This window comes from Tetrao urogallus, assembly GCF_951394365.1.
Source record: "Tetrao urogallus genome assembly, chromosome: 1".
Classification (NCBI taxonomy): domain Eukaryota; kingdom Metazoa; phylum Chordata; class Aves; order Galliformes; family Phasianidae; genus Tetrao; species Tetrao urogallus.
Window position 1 is genome coordinate 16,929,492 of NC_136813.1, and position 27,390 is coordinate 16,956,881.

At 41.1% G+C, this 27,390-nt stretch overlaps 2 protein-coding genes across 2 annotated transcripts in view; one reads left to right on the forward strand and one right to left on the reverse strand.

The window, feature by feature from the left end:
• Nucleotides 1-1,374: 1,374 nt before the first annotated feature.
• Nucleotides 1,375-17,263, reverse strand: CPAP (centrosome assembly and centriole elongation protein; the record flags this gene model as incomplete). The annotated part of the gene is made up of 15 exons (XM_079537581.1): nt 1,375-1,567; nt 2,155-2,275; nt 2,396-2,480; nt 2,579-2,719; nt 2,821-2,925; nt 3,570-3,664; nt 4,040-4,139; nt 4,867-5,109; nt 6,047-6,212; nt 8,328-8,460; nt 9,783-11,394; nt 11,736-11,841; nt 13,264-13,396; nt 15,718-15,841; nt 16,829-17,263. 15 exons carry the CDS (start codon nt 17,261-17,263, stop codon nt 1,375-1,377), a joined length of 3,792 nt encoding a protein of 1,263 aa, XP_079393707.1.
• A 3,753-nt stretch (nt 17,264-21,016) lies between these two features.
• Nucleotides 21,017-27,390, forward strand: part of PARP4 (poly(ADP-ribose) polymerase family member 4) — a gene marked incomplete at both ends in the record, with an annotated part of 41,457 nt that continues 35,083 nt past the window's right edge. Inside the window, 6 exons of the mRNA XM_079536006.1 lie at nt 21,017-21,142; nt 22,723-22,918; nt 23,872-23,995; nt 24,698-24,767; nt 25,351-25,464; nt 26,093-26,242. Of these exons, the coding sequence (XP_079392132.1) occupies nt 21,017-21,142; nt 22,723-22,918; nt 23,872-23,995; nt 24,698-24,767; nt 25,351-25,464; nt 26,093-26,242 (780 nt within the window). The remainder of the gene's footprint in view (nt 21,143-22,722; nt 22,919-23,871; nt 23,996-24,697; nt 24,768-25,350; nt 25,465-26,092; nt 26,243-27,390) is intronic.

Consider the following 27,390-nt stretch of genomic DNA (forward strand, 5'->3'; position numbering starts at 1 on the left):
TGTAATTTCCTTAGTTCAAGACAGCTGTTTATAATTAAGTGACATGAGAACATAAGAGTTCAGGAAGAACTGCCATCTGAAACTGCCAGAAAAGAGTGCTGGCCTGTGCAGACAACCATGCAGCTCCTAGTTGAGTAAGCATAGGTCCTAGTCCAGTTTGACTTACCTCTTCAGTAACCACTGCACACACCGTAACTGGAGCTTGCTTTCCCTGAGGAAAAGGGGGAATGGGACAAACACAGTACAAGGGGAAGCAGGCATCTATCTTATGTTCTATTGTACAAAAGAAAGTGAGTTAAATGTCAATATCTACTGCAGTAGAGGATTGCAGCAGACACTACAGCAGTAGCAATATTTTGCTTAGAAGTACTGAGAAGGTTTTAAGTACAAGTCAGCTTACAAGTGATTACATATTTCCTTTGGTGATGCACTGAAAAGCAGTAGTGCCATTCACATAAAATCAAAGGATCTTGAGCTGGAAGAGGCTACAAGAGTCACCGAGTCCAACTCCTGATCCGCACGGGACCTTGCAAAACCAAGCCCTGTGATTGAAGTGTTGTCCAGACACTCCTTAAATGTGGGCAGCTTAAGGCTGTGAGTGCTGCTCTGGAAAACCTGTTTCAGCGGCTAACTGCCCTCTGGCGCAGCCCCTTTCCCTCACCCCCAGCCGCCCTCCCCTGACGCAGCTCCATGCTGTTCCCTGTCGCTGTCACACAGAGCAGAGCTCGGCGCTGCCCCTCTGCTCCCTGTGAGGAGCTGCAGCTGCCATCAGGCCTTCCCTCAGCCTGCTCTGCTCTGAGCATACGGGGGGCTTCAGCCCCTCCTCACACAGCTGGCCCTCCAGCCCTTCACCAAGCTTGTAGCCCTCTTTTGGATGCTAACAGCTTTACATCCTTATATTGTGGTATCCAAAAGGTGAAGCTGCATGGAGCAGAGTGGAACAACCTTCACCTGGATGAGGGTGCTGGGCCTGGTGCACCTCAGGACACAGATGGCCTTAAGCTCTTGACAGTGAATAAAATCAGCATTCTGCTATATTAGGCCACACAGTGTTTCCAACAGCACAACCTTTTATCTTAAACTGAAAAATCTTCTCTTGTATCTTTAAAATAAGGTCTGCTGCAGCTGTTTGACACATTTTCACTGGTAGCCAAGGATCTGAAAAATACCCATTAAACACAAGACAGTAGTGAATTGATAAAATCCTTCTGAAAAGTAAAAAACAAAGAGAAAGCTGTTGTAGTAGCACCAATGAAAAATAAGTTTATTTCAAAGAAAACTATAAGTATATACACAGCATACAATTAAAGGCATTTGTCATCTTATTTACAGGAATATACATTATTTCTGTTGCACTAACAGAGTCAGTGCTAATTACAACTTCGTGTCCATGAGGATATTACCATCCTTATCCTTTACTCTTATTCTCCCAGAGACATACTTTGTTTCCTGGTGTCCATTTGAGTACACCGTCTTAACAGTCCCATCTGGATACTCCCGTCTCTTAAACTGCGATGTGTGTAGTTCTCTCTGACCATTATTGAACTCTATAGTCTTGCTTCCATCTCTGCATTAAAGACACATATGTAAGATGTATTTTGTAAAAACCATTATAAGGACTGTAAACAGGCTTAAGCTTATTCACAGAACAAACAGTACAGACATAAGCCTAAAGGAACAAATGAAAAAAAAAATCTAATATGTTTTGGTAAATACCGTGCCATTTTGTTGATACGCAAAAGCACATTTCTGCAAAACTCAGGAAACTTCTTCATTCTTGAAAGCCTCCACCACACATTCTCTGGTCTAATCCTGTTGCTACAACAGTTCAGAAGCTTAATATTTTGAGTACCATCAGTTTGGATCTGAGCCCTGCATGAGGTAAAGCTGAGTACTCACATGTTCTCTAGTATTACATACAAGTCAGAAAAGTCATTTAGGCTAGCGTGTTAGACTGCATTGTTGTTGTCTGCATTTTCTTTATCTCCTTCACACTACAGAAAATAAATGTCAAACAGCAAGCACATCTTCACAGTACAGTCTATTCAAATGTAAGTTTTAAAGAATGTATCTCTATATACTGCCTCTGTCAGTGAGCTCTTACCTACTGCATCCCCATCGACAGGCCAGGGTACCTGAAAATACAAAACTTACCGCTGAATGCGAACAATTGTGCCATCTGGAAAGATGCTTTCTTCTTGTCCATCCGTAAATAAACTTTTGATAGTTTGATCAGGGAACGTAATTTCTTTCTTGCCATCAGGATAATGTTTCTCTAGAATGTATTTTGTGACAAGTTACTATTATATAAACACAGATGCGTTTGTGTGCATCACACACACACACACACACACCAGTAGTGTTGGGGGTTGGTTGGGCTGGATGATTTCTTTACCTATTTGTCCATTTGAAAATTGCAAAATCTCTAAGCCGTCAGGGTACGTAGTATGTGTAGTCTTCGCATCAGCATAATAGTAAATCTGAAGAAAACAGTTGAAATTAACTTATCTAGCCAGAAATTGTGTGTGTACACACATGTAAGTATTTATAGAGAAAGCAGAAGATGCAGGATACATACCACCGTTTGATCAGGCATAATCTGCTTTACATCTCCGTTAAAGAAGGTTATTGTTACAGTTTTCCCATCAGAACCCACTTTTTTCCACGTCCCATTGGGAAGAAATATGAGGTGACAGCCGTTTTTCAAAACCTTTTCAACCTAACGAATAGGTTACAGAGGTCAGTATTAAGACATCACATTCAAGTATCCATTGATCTTTCACTTCTCGTGGAATTTCAGATTCCACACTTTCATTTTACCCTTCCATCAGGATAAGCAATTTCTCTCTGTATCTCTTCACTGTCTGTATGCACAGGTCCAGATGGCACTGACACGGACACGACAGCTTCAGCAGGAGAAGTGTCCTGAAACAATAGCAATAATATAAGCATAAAAATCAAGCTCTGTTCTCATACATCTTTCATTTCATAGGCTTTCAGGTATTTTAAGAAACGAGTATGACAGTAGGAAGACAAATATAGGAAGTCATAAAACCAGTGTGGGTTTTATGCAACTCCCAGTATAACTACAGTGATGCATTCAGGCCTGCAGTAATCAGAGTGTGATCAGCTTTTGTCCAGACTAAAATGAAATTCACTGCTATGGCTTCGTGCCAACTGGCTGAAGTTATCCATATCACAGTGTGAAACAACTGATAAAAGTTTTAGAACACCAAATGCTACCTACAGTATTCCAGAATTAATTCAGCTACATGAAGGATTCTTGCATGGTTTCCCTACGTGGAGCATACAAATAGCCAGCCTCTTAAAATGGAAAACTTTGCAAAATTCTAGAGGGTAAGAGATTATTATTTTATTGCCTTACCTCAGCTACAGCCACAGGTAGAGCGCTCTGCACTGACTATCACACAGCCATTTTCATGACAATAACAGCATTGCAATTCAAGAATATAAAAAGATGGAGTCAACAGCTTTCCAAGTCACCTTCCAAATATTAAGTACTGAAAGCTACTCCCTTAAAAAACAAATCAGGATACAGGACTTACTACCATAGCAGTTTTAGAAGAATCTTCTAGTGTCTTCACTGTCTCTGACTTGCTGTTGTCCTTAGCAGGTGCTGATGCAGGTCCTCTAGAAAGCTTTCCTACTCAGATAAATGTAGTGAAGTTAATTTGGCCAGTAAAGTACAGATTAAATGTTAAAATCATATAATGAGGTCAATCTGTACAGGACACCCATATTTTTTAAGTGAAGCAGAAACTGAAAATAGTACGTCTATGAAAAAAAAAATCAACATATGTCAGCTGTCTGAGGTAAGTCATCTGCCACCAACCAGAAGCACTTTCACTGAGAATGGGCTCCTAACAGCTTGCTCCAAAATCTTGCCCTGGGACATGTCTATCTGTGCACTCAAGTTCATTACAGCTATTTCCTATTTTCAGATGGTCCTTTAAACACATGCAAAAAATCCACATTTATTTTCTCAGTTGAAGAATTAACCAACTAGACAAATGTGTACCTTTTGCCTCTGAATAACCTCTGCCATTTATCTTGCCACACTTCTGAGCTGGAGGAAGCAGAGATCCAGTTTCACTTTTCAGGCCTCTATTTTGCGGACACTGGAAGTAAGGAAGTTACACTTGTGGTTTATATGTGACATTTATTCCCAACTCCTCATGCAGTTGCAATAAAATTCGTACACCATTTGAGAGGAAATTCACTGCAAGCTTTCTTCATAAGCTGTACGTTTTTGAGATTTAGTCATCAGAAGAGCTTGTGTGATGTAGCCCAAAAGCTGTATTTTGGAATTGTCTGCTGCCTCATGACCAAAAACTATAGAATGTTTATTTGGTGCAAGCAATCCAAAATAAATTACATTTCAAGATTAAATGTAACTACTTGAAGCACTGGTGAACTGCCTGGTTTGCCTGGCTGATCCTTGAGGTGCAGAGGTTCTCAGATCTCGCCTACGTATTTTTTCTGCTTACAATTGCATTGTTTGAATTTCTGAGAAGTTGAATTCCTCAACAAAGGACACTGCCCACGGTGATGCAGCCTTGGAGATGTTCAGAAGCTGCTTGGACATGGTCCTGGGCACCCTGCTCTGAGGGTCCCTACTTGAGCAGGGGCTGGGCTGCGTGCACCCAGAGAGCCCCTTTCACCTTAACCCGTTCTGTGAACATTTATATTTGGAGAGAAGGTGCCACTAAAAACAGTTCTGTCTGGCACCATCTGCAGAACCCCGAGATCAGTGAATTAAAAGTCTGGCTGTGCCTATTAGATTCTAATTTCACGATCCAAAACACAATGTTCACACAGACCTAAATGCTGAGATGAATAACTTACTACAGATTCTGTTCTTTTTAAAGTCATCCCAGAATTTTCCACTTTCTTCTTGCTTCCAACAGCTTCTACTTTTTTCCAGGCTTCTAACCGAAACCTCTCCATGATTTTGACTTCTTCTTTCAGCTCCATGTTCTCATTTACTAAAGCATCTATTTGATCCTTCAGGCGTCGATGGGTGGTTGACCATTTTGCTTCTTTCCGTTTGAAATCTTCCTGTAACTCTGCAATCTGCTGTTTTAAAGCCTTAGAAGAATGTTTATAAAATGTTTCATTTTTTTTAAATATTAAAAGATTTCAAATTTTCTAGGAAAATAATATAAGAAAAGATTAAGAGAAGGGAGGTTTTCTTCTGTGAAAAGAGTAGCATTAACTTTGGACTACCAACTTGAATATCTCAACTTCAGTCACAGGAGCCCCTGTGATCATCACACTTTCAGCCTCCTTTACACTTCATAGTCAGGCCAGCACAAACACACTTGAGGCAGAAATGTGCTATCTTTAAGGCTACCCTCAAAAGGACCCTTAACAAATCTTGGCATGAGAAAACAGCGAGAACAAAGTCACATAAAATACTCTTGAATCCATGTAACTCATTTTTCAAACGTTACTTCAGTCTGTTGAGGTAGCATCAAGAAGTGATATCCACAAGTGAAGCTTGATACAACTTAGCTGTGTACCTGATGAATCTTGACAGTGAAGGAACAAACAGATCTTGTTTCTTTATCACTGGCATTTAAAGACTTACGAGTAAATAATCAGAAAACATAACTTTGAAAATTATAGATGATAACTATGTTTACTGTGGAACACTTACAAATAAAATTTAAGCACAGTTCTAGTTTGTATTTTCATTCACTACGCAAATCAAAACTTGTAATGTTATATGAGCTATAGTAATTTTATATCAAAGTTGAAGATCACGCTACCATAGTCTCATGCAGTTTTTATGCATGGAAACATGACAAAAATATTTGTAAGGTTGGTTTTGTTGTTTTTTTGTTTTTTCCTTGAAAGTACCAGACAATGTTATGAAGACTGCAACTGTTTTCCCAATTAAGCCAATTGCAACCCTTCACATGATTGGCCTAAGTTATAATTAGTTTCAAGTTAGTTCTCAATTGCCTTTAAATGAATTTCAGTTTTCCTGTGTAAATAATAATAGTGACTGTTATTTTCATACCTGAATTTCATCACGTTCTTTTTTGTCTGGAATTGCTCTAGCTTCTATGGTATACTTTTCAAAAACTTTACGTTCCTTTTGCAGTTTTTTCATTTCTTTTTTTCTATATTCCTCTATTTCAGCAAGTTCTTGGGATTTCTGCTGTTGAAAGTCTGCAATTTCTTTCCTGCAGTTATAAAACAAAGCATTGTTTTAGCCTAAAACTATACAAACGTGGAGTGAGAAAACAGACTCTAAATTCTGTAGTCAAACCCAGCATCTGGCACCCTTGGAAGATTGGCTTATAAGCAGTATTTCATAGAATCGTTTAGGTTGGGAGACCTCAAAGATCGAGTCCAACAGTTGTCATACAGCTAGTGTTTGATGTCCAGGTATTTCTGGATCTGTATCTTTAATCACAAAAGTTATCCAGAACCTAGCAAAACTTCCTGTGGAGGACTTGGGGATCCTGGTGGATGAGAAGCTGGACATGAGCCAGCAGTGTGCGCTTGCAGCCTGGAAGGCCGACTGTGTTCTGGGCTGCATTAAAAAAGGGGTGGCCAGCAGGAGAGGGAGGCGATTGTCCTCCTCTACTCAGCTTTGTGAGGCCCCAGCTGCAGCACTGCGTCCAGGCCTAGGGCCCTCAGTACAGGAGGGACATGGAGCTCTTGGAGTGTGTCCAGAGGAGGGCACTAAGATGATCAGAGGGCTGGAGCACCTCTCCTATAAGGAAAGGTTGAGGGAACTGGGCTTGTTTAGCTTGGGGAAGAGAAGGCCCCGGGGAGACCTCATTGTGGCCTTCCAGTACTTGAAGGGAGCTTATAAACAGGAGGGGGAACGGCTGTTTACGAGGGTGGACAGTGATAGGACAAGGGGGAATGGTCTTAAGCAGAGACAGAGGAGGTTTAGGTTAGATATTAGGAGGAAGTTTTTCATACAGAGGGTGGTGACACACTAGAACAGGTTGTTCCAGAGAGGTTGTGGATGCCCCATTCCTGAAGGCATTAAAAGCCAGGCTGGATGTGGCTCTGGGCAGCTTGGTCTAGTAGCCCATGGCAGGAGGGTTGAAACTAAGTGATCTTTGAGGTCCTTTTCAACCCAGGCCATTTTATGATTCAGTAAAGCTTTGTGTGTAATTGCAGCCCAGAAGGCCAACAGTATCCTGGGCTTCATCAAAACAGAGTGGCAGCAGGGAGAGGGAAGGGATTGTCCCCCACTGCTCTGCCCTTGTGAGGCTCCATCTTGTTCATCCAGGCCTGGGGCCCCAGCACAAGAACGTTGTGGAGCTGTTGGAGCAGGTCCAGAGGAGGGCCACAAAGATGATGAGAGGGATGGAGCAATCTCCTGTGAAGAAATGTTTAGGGAGTTGGGCTTGTTCAGCCTGGAGAAGGCTTCAGGGAGGCCTCATTGCAACCTTCCGTTACTTAAGGGGAGCCTATAAGCAGGAAGGAGACCAACTGTACACAGTCTACTAGTGACAGAACAAGGGTGAATGGCTTTAAACTAAGAGGGGGGGAAATCTAGACTAAGTGTCAGGAAGAAATTATTTTCTCAGAGGGTGGTGAGGACTGGCACAGCTGCCCAGAGAAGCTGTGGATGCCCTATCCCTGGTGGCATTCAAGGCCAGATTGGAACTGGATGATCTGTGAGGTCCCTTCTAACCTAAGCCATTCTATGATTCTAGATTCTATGAAAGCTTGCCAATATTCCTTAGAGCAGTGGAACACCATTCCACCAAAAGCTGCTTGTAAAAGAACCGGTGACTAATAGCAGGTCACAAATCAAACATTAGCCAGCAACATGATGCTGTATCCAAACAAAACAAAATTAACTTTGGCAGAAACAGGTATGCCACTTTCAAATCTCCGCAGAATTATTCTGCTGTATTTACTGCTTATAATTCCCCTAGCTGAAGTAAATACTAATGTTCCGTTTGTACATCCAATCCAAATGGACAGCATCGATCACATTCAGGTGAAATCCGTTTTATGAGACCAGTTTAGGACTGTGTTATTGCTCAGAATAAAAGTATACATGAGAAAATTCTCACTGGCTTAGCCTTTAAGGATATCATATTGAAGCAGCAGGAGTGCTCAACATTCTTCCTAGATTGGCAATCTGTTTTTACGACAACATTTCATACATACATACAGAAACAGCCAGTTTCTTGATCTATGTCTCCACTGTTACTAAAATACATCAATTACTTAACAGTACCTAAGTAAGAACTGCACAGTGTGATAGCCAGGAGCACACCATTTTAGTGAACGCACCAAACTATGGGTTTTCAATTCAGGATTACCTGATGCTTGCCAAGGCATGCTCTCTTTCTTCACGGAGTTTAGTTAGAATTGTGTTTTCAGCTCTGAATCGCTCAATTTCCATTTCCAATTCAATGAGTTTCTCTCTCAGTGTCTGGGATGGAACAGTGGCTCCTGCCATACAACAACCAGATCCATTAGACTGAAAAATTACTAACACTAATTTTAAAAAATATATATACTATTTTATAGATAGCAGTAGCATTGCAAGAAAACTCTAGTACTGAAGTGACATTTTGAAGTACCCTGCACTATATACTCAAGTTCCTCATCAAGTTCATCTATAATATTTGTAGAACTAAACATATAACAGAAATCAGAATGTGAAGGACCTGTAGACAAATGAAGATATGGTAAGAGCAAAGCATCAAAGAGGAGAGTTAGAAATGTAAGTTTTTCCAGCTGTAAGTTTACTCACAGCACAGCCTGCTTGAAGTCATCACTGACCTGAAATGGATTGTAGAGGCCCAGAGTATTTGTGGGCCTCTCTGCCATTCCAGTTTCCTGTTCAGTCACTGCTTAACACTCCTAAGGCTTTCATAGTCTGCTTCTGAGCATGCAAAAAGAGCCTAAGTACTGATGCTGTAGTGTAGTTAGTTGCCTCCATCACTCGTAAATGCTGCTAGCCATTACTCCCAGCAACAAGACCCAGCAGATTTCTTTCAAAAGCCAATAAAACAGTTCTCCATAAAACACTAAACCTGCCACTTCTGCTTCATATGATCTTCAAAAAAAACCAGAAAAAATCCTAAACATTTATTGGTGCAGAGTTTGAAACTGACACCTCACCGTCTTACAGAGAAGACATGCAAGGCTGCACCATCACGTTGTCTGTTCTAGCACAAACACAACAGCTTTTACAGGAGATTGTAGAGATTGTAAGCCTTCTGCATACCATAGCCGTACAGCTGAAATGGTTGAAATCAACTTGGGACGGACGAGCAGAAAAATTAACTTGTTTTCTATATTCCAGGTGAATTCTCTACATACTGTACTGCAGACAGAAAACAGACATTGCTGATGCATCCAGTTTTACTACAGGAACAATGTAACCTAGGAGTGCATGGCACTACCCAAATGCGGTGTAGATGCACTCACTGGAAAGGGAGGCACTGCTTCATTTTCAGCATGCTTTTGCCTCTTTGCTTGAGTTTGAAACAGTGGTCAAGCGCCTTCGGATTAAGTTAGTTGAATGAGGCGATGAGACAAAAACTAGCCTTCAGGGTGAAATAAATGAAAGGTTTCACTGAACTTATCATTCTGCAGGCTGTGCAATGACTGCATCTGGCACCAGACACAACCAGAAGAGATGAAGGGTGCCTACAGTAGAAGTCTGTACCTTTTGGTGTAGCGTCAAGTTGCAGCTTAAGCCTTAGAAGGAAAGACTTGCAAAACATGTATTCTTCAACATTTCCTACCAGTTGCTGTTCTCTCACCTCCTGACTCCTGTTCCACATTTGATTTGATTTCATGCTCTGGATGACAGCCTGTCTTCTGTTTTGGTCTCAGTGAGGGAAACAGTTTCACCATCAGGTCTGATGGAGGTCCGTTTGAATCGCTGTCCACTGCAGGCTGTTTAGACAGTTCTTCCCCCCTCTTTGAGGCAACTTTTCTCTTTAATGCTCTATCTGGGAAAGGTGTATCATTCTTACTGAAAAAGTCAGTCTGTGAGGGCATTGTAGTGTATTTTTCATTTTCATTATGTTCATCATGAACATAATTTTCATCAAGATCACTCCATGTTCTCTCATCATCAAACTCAAACTTATTCCTGTTTACACAAGACATGCTTCTTTGGTGGTCTGAAGCTTTTCCAACCTTTTGGTTTGACTGTGCATCTTTGTCTGACGAGTCAAGGTTGGCACTTCCATTTTTGCTTTCTTTGCGGATATCTGTAGCAGAACTTCCATAATCTAACAATTCTAGATCGCTTTCTCTATGGCTCATAAAGGATGTCTTAACATCTTCATTTTCATATTTTAAAGTGGTCTCAAATTCTTGCTCAGAATCTGTAGTACTATTACCATTTTCTTCATCTTTGTTTTCATTCACAATCCACTGAGTACTTTTTAAAGCAGGAGCTGCTGTCATGAAAGAAGCTGAAAACATTACAGTATCTGCTTTATTCAGTGGATCCTTTAGTCTAGAAGCTGTTTCTGAATTTGACATCGCACGATTAACTGCTTTATCAATTTTATTTCCCACAGCCACACATTCTGCCTTTTTCTTATTAATGAGTTTAACTGCAAATTCCTTTACTTGCTGCTGTTTTGCCTTGATAGGGGTAGAGGACATTCTGCGTCCTTGTGAAGTTTGCTGATCTCGATCCAAGATCCTTTGCACAAATGAAGAATTACTTGAGAAAGATATTTCATCTGCAGCCTGTTCTAGAAACAAAAATTCATCTAATTCCAGGTTTTCTTTTTCCTTTTCTTTTTCCCAGTTTTCCAACTTATTCTGAAATGAAACTTCAAAAGACAGTTCTGAATCCTTTACAGAGTGAGTCACAGAACAGTTAGAATTAGAAAAGGCATCAGCCATCTCACAAGATAATGGAGGCTTTTCTGTGTAAGGTAATTTGTTTCTGATTTTGCTGCCAGTGCTAGACTTAGTAAATTCCACTACATTCTCTTTATTTTCTATTTTATTGTTGACTTCTGGCAAAAAAGAAACCTTAATCTGTCCATTAAGATTTTTTCCTGGTTGCATTCTTGTTTCTAGTGGCAAGGAATTTTTTCCATTGTGATTTCTGAGTACCAGGGTCTTCTGAAGAGGACATTTGGCTTTGTCAGGCTGGTTATTTTTTTTACATGGTGTAAGAGAGCTCTCAGAAACCAGTTCTTTGCCAGAAGGCAGATTTTTCTTTTGCATTTGTGATCTGTCCACTCTCACATTTCTGTCATCTGAAGCCCTCTGTGGAGGCTTCAGCATGTTTTCCCGAAACTTTACTACCTTAGATCTGGCATTAGTAAACCTTGTTAAGCCTTCTCCTCTTTTTAGGAAGGGTCGTTTGATCACAGGTTTTTGAATGGCTGATCCATATGTCTCCTGAAAGGGGATAAGGAAAATTAACACACACACACAACATTAAATCCCTCGTGCAGTTTTAAGTTGCTGGGTTTTTGAATTTGCTTGGGTTTTTTTTGCTTGTTTTCCAAATAAACCCCACATGTTAGTAGGAATTTATAAAGTGCATTTACTTCTACTGGATTTCTGAAAGCATCTTAAACAAAATAGTTAGGACTTATTGTTTTATTTTGAAGATGAATTATTAAGATGTGAATATTGCAGCGTTAGCTTTTGATGCCAGAACCTGCTGTCTAAGTTCTTAAAGCACCCATCACACCATGGTATAATATTTAAAAAACAAGTTAGAAAGAATAGAAAACCTGTAACTCCTGTTTTTGCTTCAGACGCTGCTCTTCTATTTGCATCTGTTCTTCCACAAATTCCTCAAAGGTCTGTTTCTTCTCCTGAATCGCAGCTTTAATAGGTCTGTAGTAATTAAAAAAAATAAAGAATTAACATTTCCGTATAATTTAATTGCATTTAACATCACTGCTAATCAAAGACCTGGGATACAATTACCTAAACGATGACAATTACGAAGAACTTTAGTCACTGAGTGGCAAAGCTAATCTGAAAAATGCATTGTAGTAATAGTTGATTATCTTTTGACAAAATTATTCATACATAGCTAAAAAAAATTGCCATTGCAACCAGCCATTCTTCTGCCCGAGCCATCAGACTCACACTCAGATTGTAGTCATACTGATAATTTCTATGGTATGTCCTTCACATTGGTTCACAGAAATCCTACAAGATCAGCCTGCATTCTGTGTCTGGCTAGGATGGAGTAAACTTTCTCTACAGCAGTCCATATGGTGCTGCTTTGGATTTGTGACCAAAACAATGATGGTAACATCCAACGTTTTTGCGCTGTTGTTGAACACTTCTTGCAGAGCATCCAAGTTTTCTCTGGTTTCTCTGCTGCTCACTCTGTTCACCCCATCAAATAGGCTGGGGATGAGCAAGAGAGAGAGGGCAGAGCCAGAAGAGTTGATCCAAAGTGACCAAGAGTTTCATGCCACACAACATCATGTTCAGCAATGAGAACTGCAGACTTGGTTTTCTAAAACTAGACAGGACCAACTGTGCATCAGTTTGGTTGTGGGAGATGGCCGCCTTCTTAATGCTGGGGTCTCTTCCCCTCTTTTCTTCACTTGTTGTGACAATAAAGTGTCTTTATCTCAACCCACAAATGTCATTTTACTTCTTCTAATTCACCTCCATTGAATTCTGAGGTGGGGTGACCAAGTGGCTGCCTGGGGTCAACCCAGTACTGCCTGGAACAAGTATTTCCTGTTACGACAGGCAAGGCAGACAAGGCAGAGCTTCAAAACAATGCCAACCACTACTTTTATTCCATCAACAACAGCAACAACAAAAAGCTTCTAACATCCATGAGAAGGCTTCTCCCACAAGCACTATTATTTCTTAGCCACACATAGATGCTTAAACAAACATAACTCCTGGTAACAAACTAAAAAGTTGTGGCCTTATACTCCTCTTCAACATCACTACTTTTGCTGTGTAACAGTGGAGAGGAGATTGTAATAAATCAGATTGAGTGCGGTAATTGTGACTGCTGATATACTAAGCCTATACCAGAATGTGCTTCTACACTATCATCACCCCACGCTGCACACACCTCTTCAGCCAGCACAGCACATCTGTCACAATCTCAAGCCAGAGCCTCTCCTACTATTGCTCTCCATTGTACTAGTGAAACGTAATCCCTGCTTAAGAAAGCTATACAAATTGAGAATATCAGACTCTGAATTGGGATTCAGAATTCATTCAAACTTGCAGTATATAAATTACTTACACTTTTTACCAAATCACGTTCTGAATTACCTTTCCTCTGCATTAGTCACCCATAACTGTTTTCCTCTGTTCTCAGGGAGTTCCGCACTAAAAGGATCCACGGGTGGATCTTCAGTCTCCATCAATTTTTCCATCTTTTGTTCTGGACACCTCATGCTTTTTCCTATGAAATCAACAGAATACAAATTTGTTTTTTTTCCTCCCAAAAGCATGCAAACAAACAGTCAGCTCAGCTTACATTTAAGTGGCATTCAGACCAGATTAAAACAGCTTTATGGTCACGTAGTCTGAATTCCCACACAAAAGAAGTCCTATGATTTTCCCAAATTAACTCTTGTTTGAATTTGAGCACTCTTTTGAAAGTAATATCCAACCACGTATAAGTTTTCTCTCCCAGACACACACCTTGGCACTCTATTCTGGTTCATCATCTTTGCTAACTTATGGCTTAAAGGTAAAATAACAGAAGCTTGGATGTCTGCTATACTTAAAAATTAAGATCAATTCATCCTTTCACATCGCCTTAGACCAAGATTAAAAGCTTGTCATCATACTTCATGCTTGTAACTCACTCTCATTTCTTTTCTCTGAAACCTGTACAGATTTACAAACTCCTTATTAAATTTAAAACCAAAAATGCTATTCCAGTCATAACAGCATAAATGGTAACGCAGTGCCAGTGGTACAGCTAAGAAACAGGAAAAGGTGAAGAATTCTGGTGCATTTCTTCTGTTGTATAAACAATTCTTAATCAGCCTTCCAACTCTAAGGACGTTATGACTGTGCCATAGCATCTCTTTGCCAATCCATCTTGATTCCTAATTCCAATTCAGTTATTTATCCTCACAACACAGTTGGTCTGGAGACTTTCTATATCCCCGTATGGATTATTTTCTAATTGCTACTTGAAAATACGGTTTCAGTTCATTCTAACTTACCAAATAATACAGCCATCCAGGATCTGTCATTATTTTACCATTTTCCCAGTCTTTATCATACATAAGTTTTAGTAGTAGCCATTTTTTTCCCTACTAGAACAGACAAACATATCATGCTGATGGAAGAACTTGATTTTTCCTCCTGCTGCTTTTAACAACACTCACAGGAACACTGAGGCTTCTGAGCTGACCATATTGAGCAAAGGAAACCAAAATTTGTATACAAGCATCACTACAAGCAGTGAGTTATGCTCAGTAACTGGGGGGGAGTATGGGAAGGGAACACACACTCCCAATTATTTTTCTCCAAATGCCTAACCAATATAGTTGTCGTCTTCACTGCCTTTCAAGCAGTTCTGCATTTTCAGGGGCCTTGCTTTTTACAGGCAGACAGTACTGAACAACCATTGTCCAAAGATGAGATGCATTCTGCATTGTTTAACTTTCATTATAATTTCACTGTTCTGTGTATGTGGAGACCAATTACTCAGAGCATGAGCTTTGTTGTCCTTGTGATTCTGTTACTCAGATGACTGATTTGTAAAAAACAAACAAACAAAAAAACTTGTCAAGCCCAATGAATGCCCAGGTCTTAGCTTAGCTTTTTACTTTCAGCCATTAGAGTACAGCCTTCAAACAAACCAGTGTTTCACAGGAACAAAAATAAACATACACACGAGGGCAAGAGCCAGCCTCCATCCTCATGTTCCCAACTCAGAAAAAATCATTAGGCAATTTAGTTTTTGTTCAAAGCCTAACTTCAGTTTCTCAGATAGGCTACGTAAAAGAAATATAATCATTTAAATCAGGTGGGTCTGATACTACCTGCAAGAGAAGATGCCCCTCTCTCAACTCTGGGGGCTTTTTCCAGTCCAGGACTGTCCTCTCCCTGTGCACAAGCTAAATTGGACTGGAACACTGATCCAGGTTACAGATGTTTGTTTCTCAGTACAAATGAGCTCCCCAGTCTCATTAAGTTCATCACATGGGAAAACATGTACTGTGAGCACAAACAAGGAGGCACCACCTCATTTGGATACAGTGATGGCTTAAAGCAATCAGAAGTATTGAAAGAAATGCAACTGCCTATTTTGTCTTTTATATTTACGATATTTTCTTCAAAACAAGGGCTCCCATCATTAATTACAATTAAAGTTGGCAAAAGGATAGCATTCCTTTAGCAGTACCACACAGCAGTCATTAAAATGATGCATTTATCTTTGACTAATCAAGTAGTCTTAAGATGAACACTGAATATACTTTCTAACTTAAACAAGAACAATAGATCACATTCTTCAGTTTAATAAAGTACATATTTTTTCCACTCAGAGGGTGGTGATGCAGTGGAACAGGTTGCCCAAGGAGGCTGTGGATGCCCCATCCCTGGAGGCATTCAAGGCCAGGCTGGATGTGGCTCTGGGCAGCCTGGTCTGATGGTTGGCAGCCCTGCACATAGCAGGGGGTTGAAACTCGATGATCATTGTGATCCTTTTCAACCCAGGCCATTCTATGATTCTGTGATCCTATGCTTTATTTCTCAACTTACCAAGAACTGCTGTCTGACCAGATACCATGCTAAGTAACTTCTGTTGTTCTTCCATTAGCCTTTGAAGTTGCTCCATCTGTTGTTTCTTTAGCTGTTCCTGTTTCTGTTGTTGCAATTCCTTCAGCTTTTTAAGGAATTTAAAAAAAAAAAAAAAAAAAAAATCAACGTACTATAGGGTAAGTATACTTAGAATGCACCAAAACATAAGCATCATCAAGACAACAAGTTTTAAAGACATCCCATTATCTAACTGTAACATGACACGCTGCATACAAAGTGCTTTGATGAATGAAATTCATGCTGTTTCTAGTGCACTCCAAGCCACTAGTTTTTAATCGACCAATCCGCAAATAGTAGATAACAGAACTCTCATTTCTGCAATTTGGGAAATGTTCACCTTTTGAGGTAAGAAGATTCTAAGAGCAAATATGCTGGCACTAAACATAATTTCATTTTGAACTGAAATCTGCGCCTATGAAAACCAACTAGGCTCTCAATAACAGCATGTTATGAGGAGGACACTAATCTTTACGCAACTGACACGTAACTGACTCAGGGCTTGCTCTTTAAGCTTATGCTCTACAAATACTTTCAGGTATGAAAAATTATAGAATACTAGAATCTACTTAGAGTTGGAAAGGCCCTTTAAAGTTTCTTTTATCTGTCCAGCTCCCCTGCAACAAACAGAGACATGCACAGCTCGATCAGATTGCCCAGGGCCTGATCCAGCCTTACCCTGAAAGTCTCCAGGGATGGGGCATCAACAACATCTCTGGGCAACCTGTGCCAGTGCCTCACCACCCCCACTGTTAAAGCCTTTTTCCTTAAATCCAACCTATATCTCCCCTCTTTAAGCTTGAAGCCATTTCTCCTTGTTCTAATTTTACATACCCCGCTAAAGAATCTGTCCCCTTCCTTCCTGTAGCTCCTCTTTAGATACTGAAAGGCTGCTCTCAGGTCACCTCACAGCCTTCTCTTCTCCAGGCTGAACAGCCCCAGCTCTCTCAGCCTGTTCTCATAGGAGAGGTGTTCCATTCCATGGATGCACAGGAACAAAATATACCTTAATTTATGAATATCAAGAAATTCTAGAATTTTTAAAATTTATTACCTGTTCAAGCTTTTGTAAGAGAGGATCATTGCAATCAGATTTATTCTGAGCATCCTTTTCACTGTGGCCGAAGTCTGCTTTAGAGCTTCCTACATTATATGCTGTTGCTGGAAAAGACATTTCAGTGCTATTTTGCTGAAGTGCACAGGAGCTGCCAGACTCAAGCAATTGCTCTTCACTCAAGGAGTCCTCACTTACAGAACAGCTGTCTAAGAGATTCTGCACTTCACTGGGGAAAGCCGTGATGTTTTCAGGTCCAGGTAACAGACTTTCTGTGGTGATTTTTAATCCAGTAAAATGAGGATCTAATAAGACACCAGCACGGGAATTACTGGACATCCAGTGTGCAATGAAGTTTTGTTCACTACTCAGCTCTTCAACAGTTGGCATCCTGTAAATTACATTCCAACGCAATTGCCGATGCAGCATTAACATAACATAGTGTAGCGCCAGGGGAGTAAAAGGTGCAGTCACAAGTATCAGGCGTGGATGCTCACTTGTTTTTAGCTCCGAGAAATTAAGCAGATAAAAGAAAAAAATCTACGGGAAGAGACTCCCAGCATCAGGAAGTCACTCTTAAAACCAGCCGATCGTGTTCATAAGACGCAGTCCAGCCACAAATCCTCGTACTAATGCAACGCTGCAGAGATGCCCAAGTGAACACGATCGCTTTACTGTGCATATTTCAACTCGCACTTAACCTTCCTGCGGTAACTCCACGAACAGCTGCGCGTTCGCTTCTCACTCCTCTTCCCACCACCATCACCGCCCGGCGGCACTCCGGGATCCCCACAGGAACCCTTCCGGAACTCCTACAGAACTCCGTACGAGCAGATTTCGATACGCTCAAAGCTTCCCCAGAGCGTAATATTCCAAATGGCCGAAGCCGAGGCCAGCGCCGCGACCTCCCGCCGCTCGCAGTTACAAACGCGCCGCCATAGCACAGCCTCCCGCCGCCACAGGCTGGACGCCGCGCGGCGCGGGGCACGCCGGGATTTGTAGTCCCCAGCCGCCGCCCGCCTCCTGCAGCCCCGTAGCGATCTCTCTGCGCTCGACTACAGCTCCCAAAATGCTCAGCGGCGAGAATGCCGTTAATAGGTTGACACCGCAAACCCTCCAGCCCTGCCTAGGCTTCCGAGGGGCGGGGGCAGGCGCACGAAGGCGGTGATGCCTGCCCCGCCCCGTTGCTGGGGGAGGGGCCGCTCCCCGCCTTCCTGACCTGTGGGGGCGGCAGTGAGGAGGTGACCGCGGAACGAACCCGCAACCTCCGCTCGCCGTGCCTTTGCTGGGCGGGCGGAGCTGTGCGCTTTCAGCGTGCTTTCCTTGTAGCTGCCTCTGCCCTTTTAATCTTTAAATAGCTGCAGTAAGGGTGGAGTGGAAGGATAAGTGGCAGAAAGCCTACAGAGTCATTGAACCACCTGGGCTTCTTTCCATCCTTCCCAATGGGAAGGGGCCCATAAGGATCACTGAGTCCAACCCCTGGCTCCACAGAGGACCACCCAGAAGCCAGTCCCAATGTCTGGAAGCACTGTCCGAACGCTCCCTGAGCTCTGGCAGCTCAGAGCTGTGCCCACTGCCCTGGGCAGGCTGTTCCTGTGCAGATCCAGGAGTTAGGCTCAGTGATCCTTACGGACTCCTCTCAATTCAGGATATTCCATTAATCTATGTTGAAAAACCTTTTCCAGACTCCCAACCTGACCCGCCCCTCACCCCAACACAGCTCTGTGCCATTCCCTCACATTCTGTCACCATCACCAGAGAGTTTTTGACATTTTGCTCTTTAGGAATTCTCTTACTGAGCAAAACACTTTCCTCAGAGCTCCACAGCAAACAGTGGAGAATCTCACTCCAAAACCTGTTGACATTGCCAGCTGGAGCCGGGTTTTGCTCCTCTTTGCACGTTGGTACAGGACCGAGCTCCTGGCTGCGTAAAACCAGGGCAGCTCTTTCAGCTGCCAACTGCTAAATCTCACATCAGCTGTGGCTCTTTCCAAACTTCCCATCACCTTTCCTGCACTTAAGCCAATTATGAATATATCACCTGCACAGGTTTCCTGAAGCTGAGTTCTGCATTAAGAGTGGGAAGCTACAGTGCTGGAAATACATATTAAAAACAAAAACAAAAACAAACAAAAACAAAAAAAAAAAGCAAGGATTTCTACCCCTTCCTTTTCAAGCACAGTGTCACCTTTAATGCATTAACATCCTCATGAAAATTCAGTATCCCTGCACACTGAAGGCCCACATTGAGTTCCAGGTTATTCTTCGTCTATTTTTGAATGAGGACAAAATTGTCTTTGGTGCTCTCCTCTGTCAAAAGCATGATCTATCTCTAATGATGATCCCAAACTTGCAAACCAATCATAATTACAAGCTCATGTACTTGTGTGAAATTCTTCTGAGGTCACTGAGGCCTTATGGATCTCCACTGAGATAAATTAAAACTGCAAGAATTAAACCAGTGACAGTTGTCAGCAACTCTCCATTGCACAACTTCTTACTTAGTGCTGCATCAGTGCCTTATTCCAGTTATAAAACTGTTCACCATTCTTCACTCTCACATTAAATATTGTCGTTTTCTATTCTGATTTTGAATTCTGGAAACTCTGCAGTTCAAGAAGAGTAAAGACAAACACTGCTAAAATTCCTTGATAAGTTTGATCCTCAGGGGAAATTGGCTAAAGAAGAGAGGCTAATATTGGGTGGCAGCATTCATCAGCAATGAGAGGGAATAAAGCCTATGTCACTCAGCAGAAAGAAAAGCTGCTGGGTACAGACTAAAGAGGTTCCAGCTTTACTTCCTGCTGTCTGGAGCGTCTTTCAAAGTTCACTTGCACTTTAACAGTGAGTTTCCTCCTCCCTCAAGCCCCGGAAGTGTTAGTGTTCCTTATTCCGCAGACGGCTGCACGTCACTTGGTCACTCGGTTTGTTTATTTGTCAGGGTCACAACTGTTGCTGCTGTCCCCTCGGACGATGTTCAGGTGGGTGTGAGCTGCCTTAGCCCATCCTCCCTCCCACCACTGAGGCTCTTCACTTGCACCTCGCTCTACTGGGGAAGCAGAAGGTCCTTCAGGCAGGGAACTGCCTGAGCAGGTGAGTGTAAGCCATCTTTCACCTAAAACATACAGAGAGAAGTGGGATCAGGAGTCATTGGACAGCTGTCATGCTGGGAGCAGAAACAAGCTTTGTTTGCTAGGTGGGGGGAACTTCACTTTGCAGGCAAACTTTGAGGAAGTGAATCTGCCCTTCCCTCAAGCTTTCCTTTCCTCTTACTGGCTCATTTAAAGTTTACTTACAGATCAGTTCTCTCAGTATTTGTTCCTAGTCCTTAGCAGTATAACTTTCATAAGGAAATGTCATATAAAATATTTTTGTGGAGTTTTGCACCACAAACAATTCAGTTGCTTCTTGAGTTTCCAGGACTGTGTTGGCAGGGCTTGTGACAGCTTGTATGTATTTCAATAACCTCCTAATAATCTTTTGGATTAGGCTGTGCAAATGGAATCCATTATTTCCTGAGGAGGTGACTTCTGCTGAAATTTCAGCAGTGTCCAGAGTCTGCTGTAGAGAATTTGCAGTGAAGTCAGTGCATGCAGAGGTCGGTGCAAAAGGAGGCAGTGCCTTCTACGCTTTTAATATTGGAAGCTTTTGGCAGTGGCACATTTTCTTTTGTATGTGACTCAAATTAATCTACTTGAGCCAAGTTATAAGTCTGCATCTCATAAGATTGTTAGCATCTCAGATAATGTAGTATCTTGTGAAAACCTCCTCCTTATGGAAAAAAAGAGTTACAGGGTTTATTCTGTGCATGAGCCGAGAGTACTTTATGACACATGTACTGCTAATGCCAGACAGTAAAACACAAGAGGCACAAAATACAAGTATATAACAATTTAATGTGCTCTTTGATCCTCGAGCTGCTGTATGCCTCACCTCAACCAGCACATTGCTGGTTCTCTCAGATGCATAGGGCAGTACTTGATTTGGCCTTTCCTATAGTTCAGATTACACAGGCATATATAAAAATGCATCTGATAGCAATGATTTTCTAGGTTTTCTTGGAATCCCAAATTCAAATGAATTATGTTGTTCTCTCTCCATAAGTAACATCTTAGGTGGGTAGTAGGAAATAAAGATTTCTTAGACAAAAGGAAAAAACAAACCCTTCTCTGTTTTAACAGGAGAGCAATGACAATCTTTGCAAACTGTGTGTTCTTTATTAAAGTGAAGTACTTGCCCATTCAGAAGAGGAACAGCCTGAAAGCATGCATAACAGAAAATGGTGGAGTAATTAATTTTGTGCTTAATAACAAAGTAAGTTCCAGATTTATTTCTGAGATCTCTGAAGGAAAATACCAAATGTTGAAAGTATTATGGAGTTCTTCATGTAGAGAAATATTTCTCTGTTCAATATTTCACTGGAAATATTCTGCTTATGCTTCCAATTCATCTATCTCTATAGTACTGAAATGTCTCCTTAAAAATAAATAAAAAATAAAAGCAATATTCTCTCTCTCCAAAAGAACCAGGAAGGGTTTTTTCCTGTGTAACCAGGAAATAGAGCGTATAATTGAGACTATTATCCAAATGCACCTCGAACACTGGCAGCCACAGAGCATCACCCATCTCTCTAGGAAGCTTCTTCCAGTGTCTGTCCACCCTCACAGTGCAGAAATGTCTCATAATGCCCAGTCTGACCCTCCCTTGGTACAGCTTTGTGCTGCTTCCAGGAGCAGAGCCCAGCACCTATCTCCCTCTGCATCCCCTCCTCAGGGAGCTACAGAGACAAATGAGGTCACATCTTGGCCTCCTCCATGCTGGACAAAACCCAGGTGTCCTCAGTTTCTCCTACCAGGACATGATTCTACTGTTGAAATTATGTGGATAGTTTTAACTTTCAGCATATGTATGATTCCAATAAAGCACTGTAAGGACCCTTACAAAGCTATCAAAGCATGTTGTGATTCTAAAGGACCCTAACCAGCTTTTTTACCATTCTCCCAAAGAGCTTTTGGTTTGTAACTAGTCAGCTGCTATAGAGCTTGCCCCGTTATTGGACCTCCTGTGTGCTCTAAAAGCTCTGCAGAACGTTAGACACCTGGTCACCCTCAGTCTCTGTAGTTACTGCACAGTGATGGAAGTTACATACAAGAGCTGCTCTGGAAGTAATGTCTCCTGTATTATGCTGGCCCACAACATCAGAGACTGATGCTGGTAGTACGGCAGTAGAGGCTGAACCTTCCCACCAGTATTCCATTGCATTTGTTGCCATGTGACAGATGGCAGCAGGGGGCCGTCTGTCAGAATGGCATCTGACATGGAAGTGCAAAGGTGGGCCATTCAATTAATTGATGCTTGCTGAATGTTTCTGGAGAGCAAACAGTTGATGTGAGTACAGTGAGGTGGTGGGTGGTACATTTCAGCAGTGGTGACAGCAGCAGTGGGCTGCCTCTGCTGGTGCAGATTTTTACAAGAGCAGCATGTAAGCTCTTGTCCTCACTGACAAAAATGCGTATCTCATGATGGTGACTATGTTGAAAAATAATGTTTTGTAGCTGAGAATTTGCTCTATCAAATAGTATTATTGTGCTTTTGGTGTCTGCTGTAGTTTCCATGAAAATAAATAGGAGGCAATACTTTCAAGGCAACTTACATATATTTTAGCTCACCTGAGCTGTCATCTGAAAGAATCCTCTCTGCTGACTGTGGAGGAAATGCAGAGGTATTGTGTCTCTAAATTAGATGTTTCAATTAAAATCCTGTCCAAGAATGTTGTGTTTTTAAATGTTTCCTTTAAACTGTAGGATTTTACCAGCATGAATTGCAAATAAACAATATTTGGATTAACACTAAGTTTGTGTGCATAACGATTCTAATTGTAACTTGTCTTTCAGTGTACACATGTTCTTGTGGATAATGCCAGTGTCCTCAGTCGTCACGATCTAAAAATTACTCAGAAATATCAGCTGCCTGTTTTATATGCAGATTTTGTCTGGAAATCAGTTGAAAATGGGAAGCTTTTAATAACTGATGCATTTGAGGTTAACACATCACAAGGCAACATTTCTAACCAATGGCCAGGTGGACATGGTAGGTGTGTTTGCATGGTTTATCTATTTACCTGTTAGTTTGGGAAATAATGTTTTAGAAAGTCAGTATTTCAAATAAACTTTTAGGAAATCAGCAGCCATAAACACTGGAAATAAAGGTGACATAAATACGATTTTTTCTGAAAACAAAGGTGGAAATGTGTTGGAGGAATTAATCCTAGAAACCATTCCTGAATGCTGGAAGGACAAGAAAGCCATCGGGTTATTCGCATGGATTCGTCACGGGGATGTCGTGCCTAACCCGTTTGATAAGCTTCTGAAATGAAATGATTGGTCTCATAAATGAAAGATGGGCAGTTTGTGTTGTCTGCTTGGACTTCAGTAAGGCCTTTGACACTTCTTCCTATAATGTTCTCATAGAGTAGCTGTTGAATTATGGTCTGGATAGTGAGGTGAATCAAAAACTGAATGACCAGGCCTGGAGGACCTGTTGTGCAAAGTCTTGTTGGAGGCCAGTAAGGAGCAGAGTGCCTCAGGGGTCAGTATGTTGGCCAGTCCTCTTCAGCACCTTCATTACTGATCTGGATGATGGGGCAGAATGTATCCTCAGCAAGTTTGCTGGTTACACAAAACTGAGGGGAGCAGCTGATAGACCAGAGTTGTGCTGTCATCAGAGAGACCTGATCAGATTGGAGAAACAGGCTGACAGGAAGCTCAGGTTCAATAAGTCTGCACCTGAGGAGGAAGAACCCTGTGCACCAGTACATGCTGGGGGTCGCCCAGCTGGAAAACAGCTTTACAGAACAGAACCCAGGGTCCTGGTACACAACAAGTTGAATGCGAGCCATCAGTATGCCCTTGCTGCCAAGAAGGCTGACAGCATTCTTGGCTGCATTAGGCAAAGTATCACCAGCAGATCAAGGCAGGTGATCATAGGTTATGTTAAATTAGTGAAGCCATATTATATGAAGTAAATAAAGGTTTTGATTGCAGGTTTGGAAGACTTGTCACCTTCTGAAAATAAAATTGCCACAAATCAAAATGAAAGCAATGATACCAATCTTGCTGTTATAGGAGAAAGTGACAAGAGAATTGAATTCAAAGTGGGAACTCTCAGGTAAAATAATACAAAATTAAAGATGTATATTGATACAGCTATGTAGATAATGATATAAAAGAAAAAAATACACTTTCCATTCTGTTTCAGCATCAGAGATGATTCATTACCTTAAAAAAAGTGCAGGGGAGGAAAAAGCTTTTTTCATTTTCTATACCTATGTAGAAATAAAAGAACAGAGCCAGCTCCAACACTCCTGTTTTTAAATCTGTTAATAAAATGCAGCTTTCACTTTCAGAGGCTGCTGTTCAACTTTTAAAGAAGGTATTTAGCTACTCTCCAGGAATGTACTAGAATTTGTGTTTGATCTAAATGTTCTGATGCTGAATGATAAGATTACATCACGTATCCTAATGTGAAAGTTAAGAATGAGGGAGGGCTGACCAAGCTGTTGAAAAAATTAACATGCAATCAATTAGTGGAAATCCATTTACTTTGTTGATTCCAAAGTGTTTCTAAAGAATGAGGTCTGAAATCGAGATTATCTTCAGGTTCACACCAGACACTTGTGCCTCCTTGTGTGGGTCAGCAGCTTGGCAGTATGGGATTTTATTTCTCAAAACTTTTTTGTTGTTATTTTGTGGCTTAAAAATAATGTCATGTTCTTATATTAATTCTTACCGTAGGATGTGATGTTGCAGCCTGTAATAGCACAGTATTTACTGGGTACGTGTGGTTTTAATTGTTCTGATTCTATTCCAGATTTTACAGTGAAAATGCTCCTTTTTTTCCTCAAGATTTTGAAGTTGCAAAATACAACGTCCTTGAAAAAGTAAGCTTGTCCCTTACTGTGAGACAGTGTAGGAGGATCAGTGGATGAGTAAAAGTTTTATGATTTCACACACATCAGCAATAACTCTTTAATGTTACCATGTCCTGCAATGCAAGGAGCTGTATTGAAAAGAACTTCAGTGCTTTCTGTCTTTCAGTGCGGCCTAATTCTACCAACATGAAACTTCTCTGTTATCACTGTAGTGTTCTCACCTAGTTGTTGCAGTAGAAAAATACATACATGCTTCTGGCTAGATACATTTTCTCATGGCTGTTATGTTTTAAATCTAATTGAAGCATTAATCTTTTTTTATTAAAAATCTTTTGAAACACAACAATGATGGGATTGTACATCAGTCAATACAGTGAAGCCCTGAGAGGAATTTCTGCATATTACTATGATATAAAAACTAATAGTAATAATTCTGCTTGTTTTCTTAGCCAGTGTATGGTTCCAAGTGGGTTGAAAAATTAAGTAGGATGGGGAAAGTATGTGTTGCAATATCATGTGAATATATCATGTGAATGAAACATGCCTATGTATTACATTGGGGGCTGAGGTCTTCATTTCTCTCTCCATTCAGATTAACTCCAAGGGAAGCAAGGATTTTGTAGTTATTGAATTACATTGTTCTCAAGAACAGTTTGAGTTTCTGTTTCGATTATATGCACACTTCAGTGCTTCAAATGGAACGAAGGTACGAGTCACTTATTGACATTTCCTGCTTGTTTCTTTGTATGCCTTGAGCACTCCTGTCCTGGAGAGCACTAGGTGTTCTTCATTTTTACTTGCAGGCTGATTCTCACATTTACATAGTAGGAGGTCATTCTCTTAGCTTTGAAGTAAGAGGTCTGGTTCATACTTGGCCCCTTTTACACTGCTTGCCTGCAAATCTGTCAGAAGAACTGTTTGGTACTTGACAGCAACACAGCATAGTCTTGGATGCACCTGCCTCATATACTAATATACAAGTGCCTGATAATGACTAAACTAGAATGGCATGTTTAACTGCTAAAATGCTGCAAAGAATGATAGACTGGACATTCTCTTGAGAGTCAAAGGAGGATGCATTTGAAATAGCTCAAATGATAGAACAAGTTTTCCAGTACACGCTTAGATGAAACTCTCTTCTCACTGTGGGGTTTGCATGTGGAGCTCCCTGTTTGTTCCATGAGCCCTCATGGTAGTAGTGCCTTGCTGCAGCATGTTAAATCACATCCCAAAAGCTGTGTGAATTTGTCAGTTCTTACTGTAGTGTCTGGTGAATTGTTCCAGCAAATCTGTATGTTTGTTTCTCCATCTAACTTTATTCTTTCCATTTTCAGAAAAATAAACAATTCATAATAAATAAGACTGCTGAAGAAATAAGAGAAAATTATGATATTCTTGTTGCAAACCTGAAGAGCCAGGATTTCCTGCTCAGAGAAACTTTTCCACCAGAAGCAGAATGTTTGGCTTCTACAAAATTACAAAAGGCTTGTACAGTTTGTGTGTTTACACTTTTCCGTCCTTTGTTATTTGTTTCACTTTCCAGTTTTCTGAATGTGGTAAACATTGTTTGTACAGTCATACAGTCATATGTTAAAGGAAATTGTTCATATGCAAATGTTCTGATTTTTTTTTTTTTTTTAGGAATATTGACTGAATGTTGCAAGTTGTTAAACACGCTAAAAGCAAATACAACCATATTCATCATACTTTTAATTCTCAGTAGGTCCATTACCTACTGAAAAAAAAAAAAAAAGGATGTACTAATATAGCAACCAGAATTCTTGTGTCCTGTATGACTTTGTCATAATTGTTTTGCAAACTATACAGATATCATAGGCTTGGTGTAGATGTCATTAAAATCTGTAACAGAAGTCCCCCCAGTGGCAGTAGCTGCAGAATTCTGCTCTCTAAAGTAGCTTTCATTCAGTGTTTACTGCTGTTTAGAATGGTTGCAGTCTGACCAAATTTTTTTTCCATTTACTTTCTCACTATAATTCATCTGCTCCTCTCTCCTGTCATGGCTAACTTATGTTTTAGAACACAGCTGGAGAATAGATCAGTCCCACATCCGTGTCACCTACTGACTGCAGGGCCATATGGTTTATAAACAAGTAAAGTATTATATAAACAAGTAAAGTATTGTATCTGAATGTATGAGAATTGTTTGACGACATCAACTTTAATAGCAGTTACTGGAGTTAAAGAATGACATGACAAAATGCTCAAGTAGGGACCTGGGTGTCCTGGTGGACGACAGGTTGGCCATGAGCCAGCAGTGTGCCCTTGTGGCCAAAAAGGCCAATGGCATCCTGGGGTGCATTAAAAAGAGCGTGGCCAGCAGGTCTGGGGAGGTGATCCTCCCCCTCTACTCTGCCCTGGTAAGACCTCATCTGGAGTACTGCGTCCAGTTCTGGGCTCCCCAGTACTTTGTCAAATATTTATCAAATCAAAGACAGGGATGTCTTGGAAAGAGTCCAGCGGAGGGCCACGAAGATGGTGAAGGGCCTGGAGCATCTCTCCTATGAGGAAAGGCTGAGTGAACTGGGCCTGTTCAGCCTTGAGAAAAGAAGACTGAGAGGGGACCTGATCCAGGTCTATAAATATCTGAGGTGTGGGGGGCAGAATGGCGAGG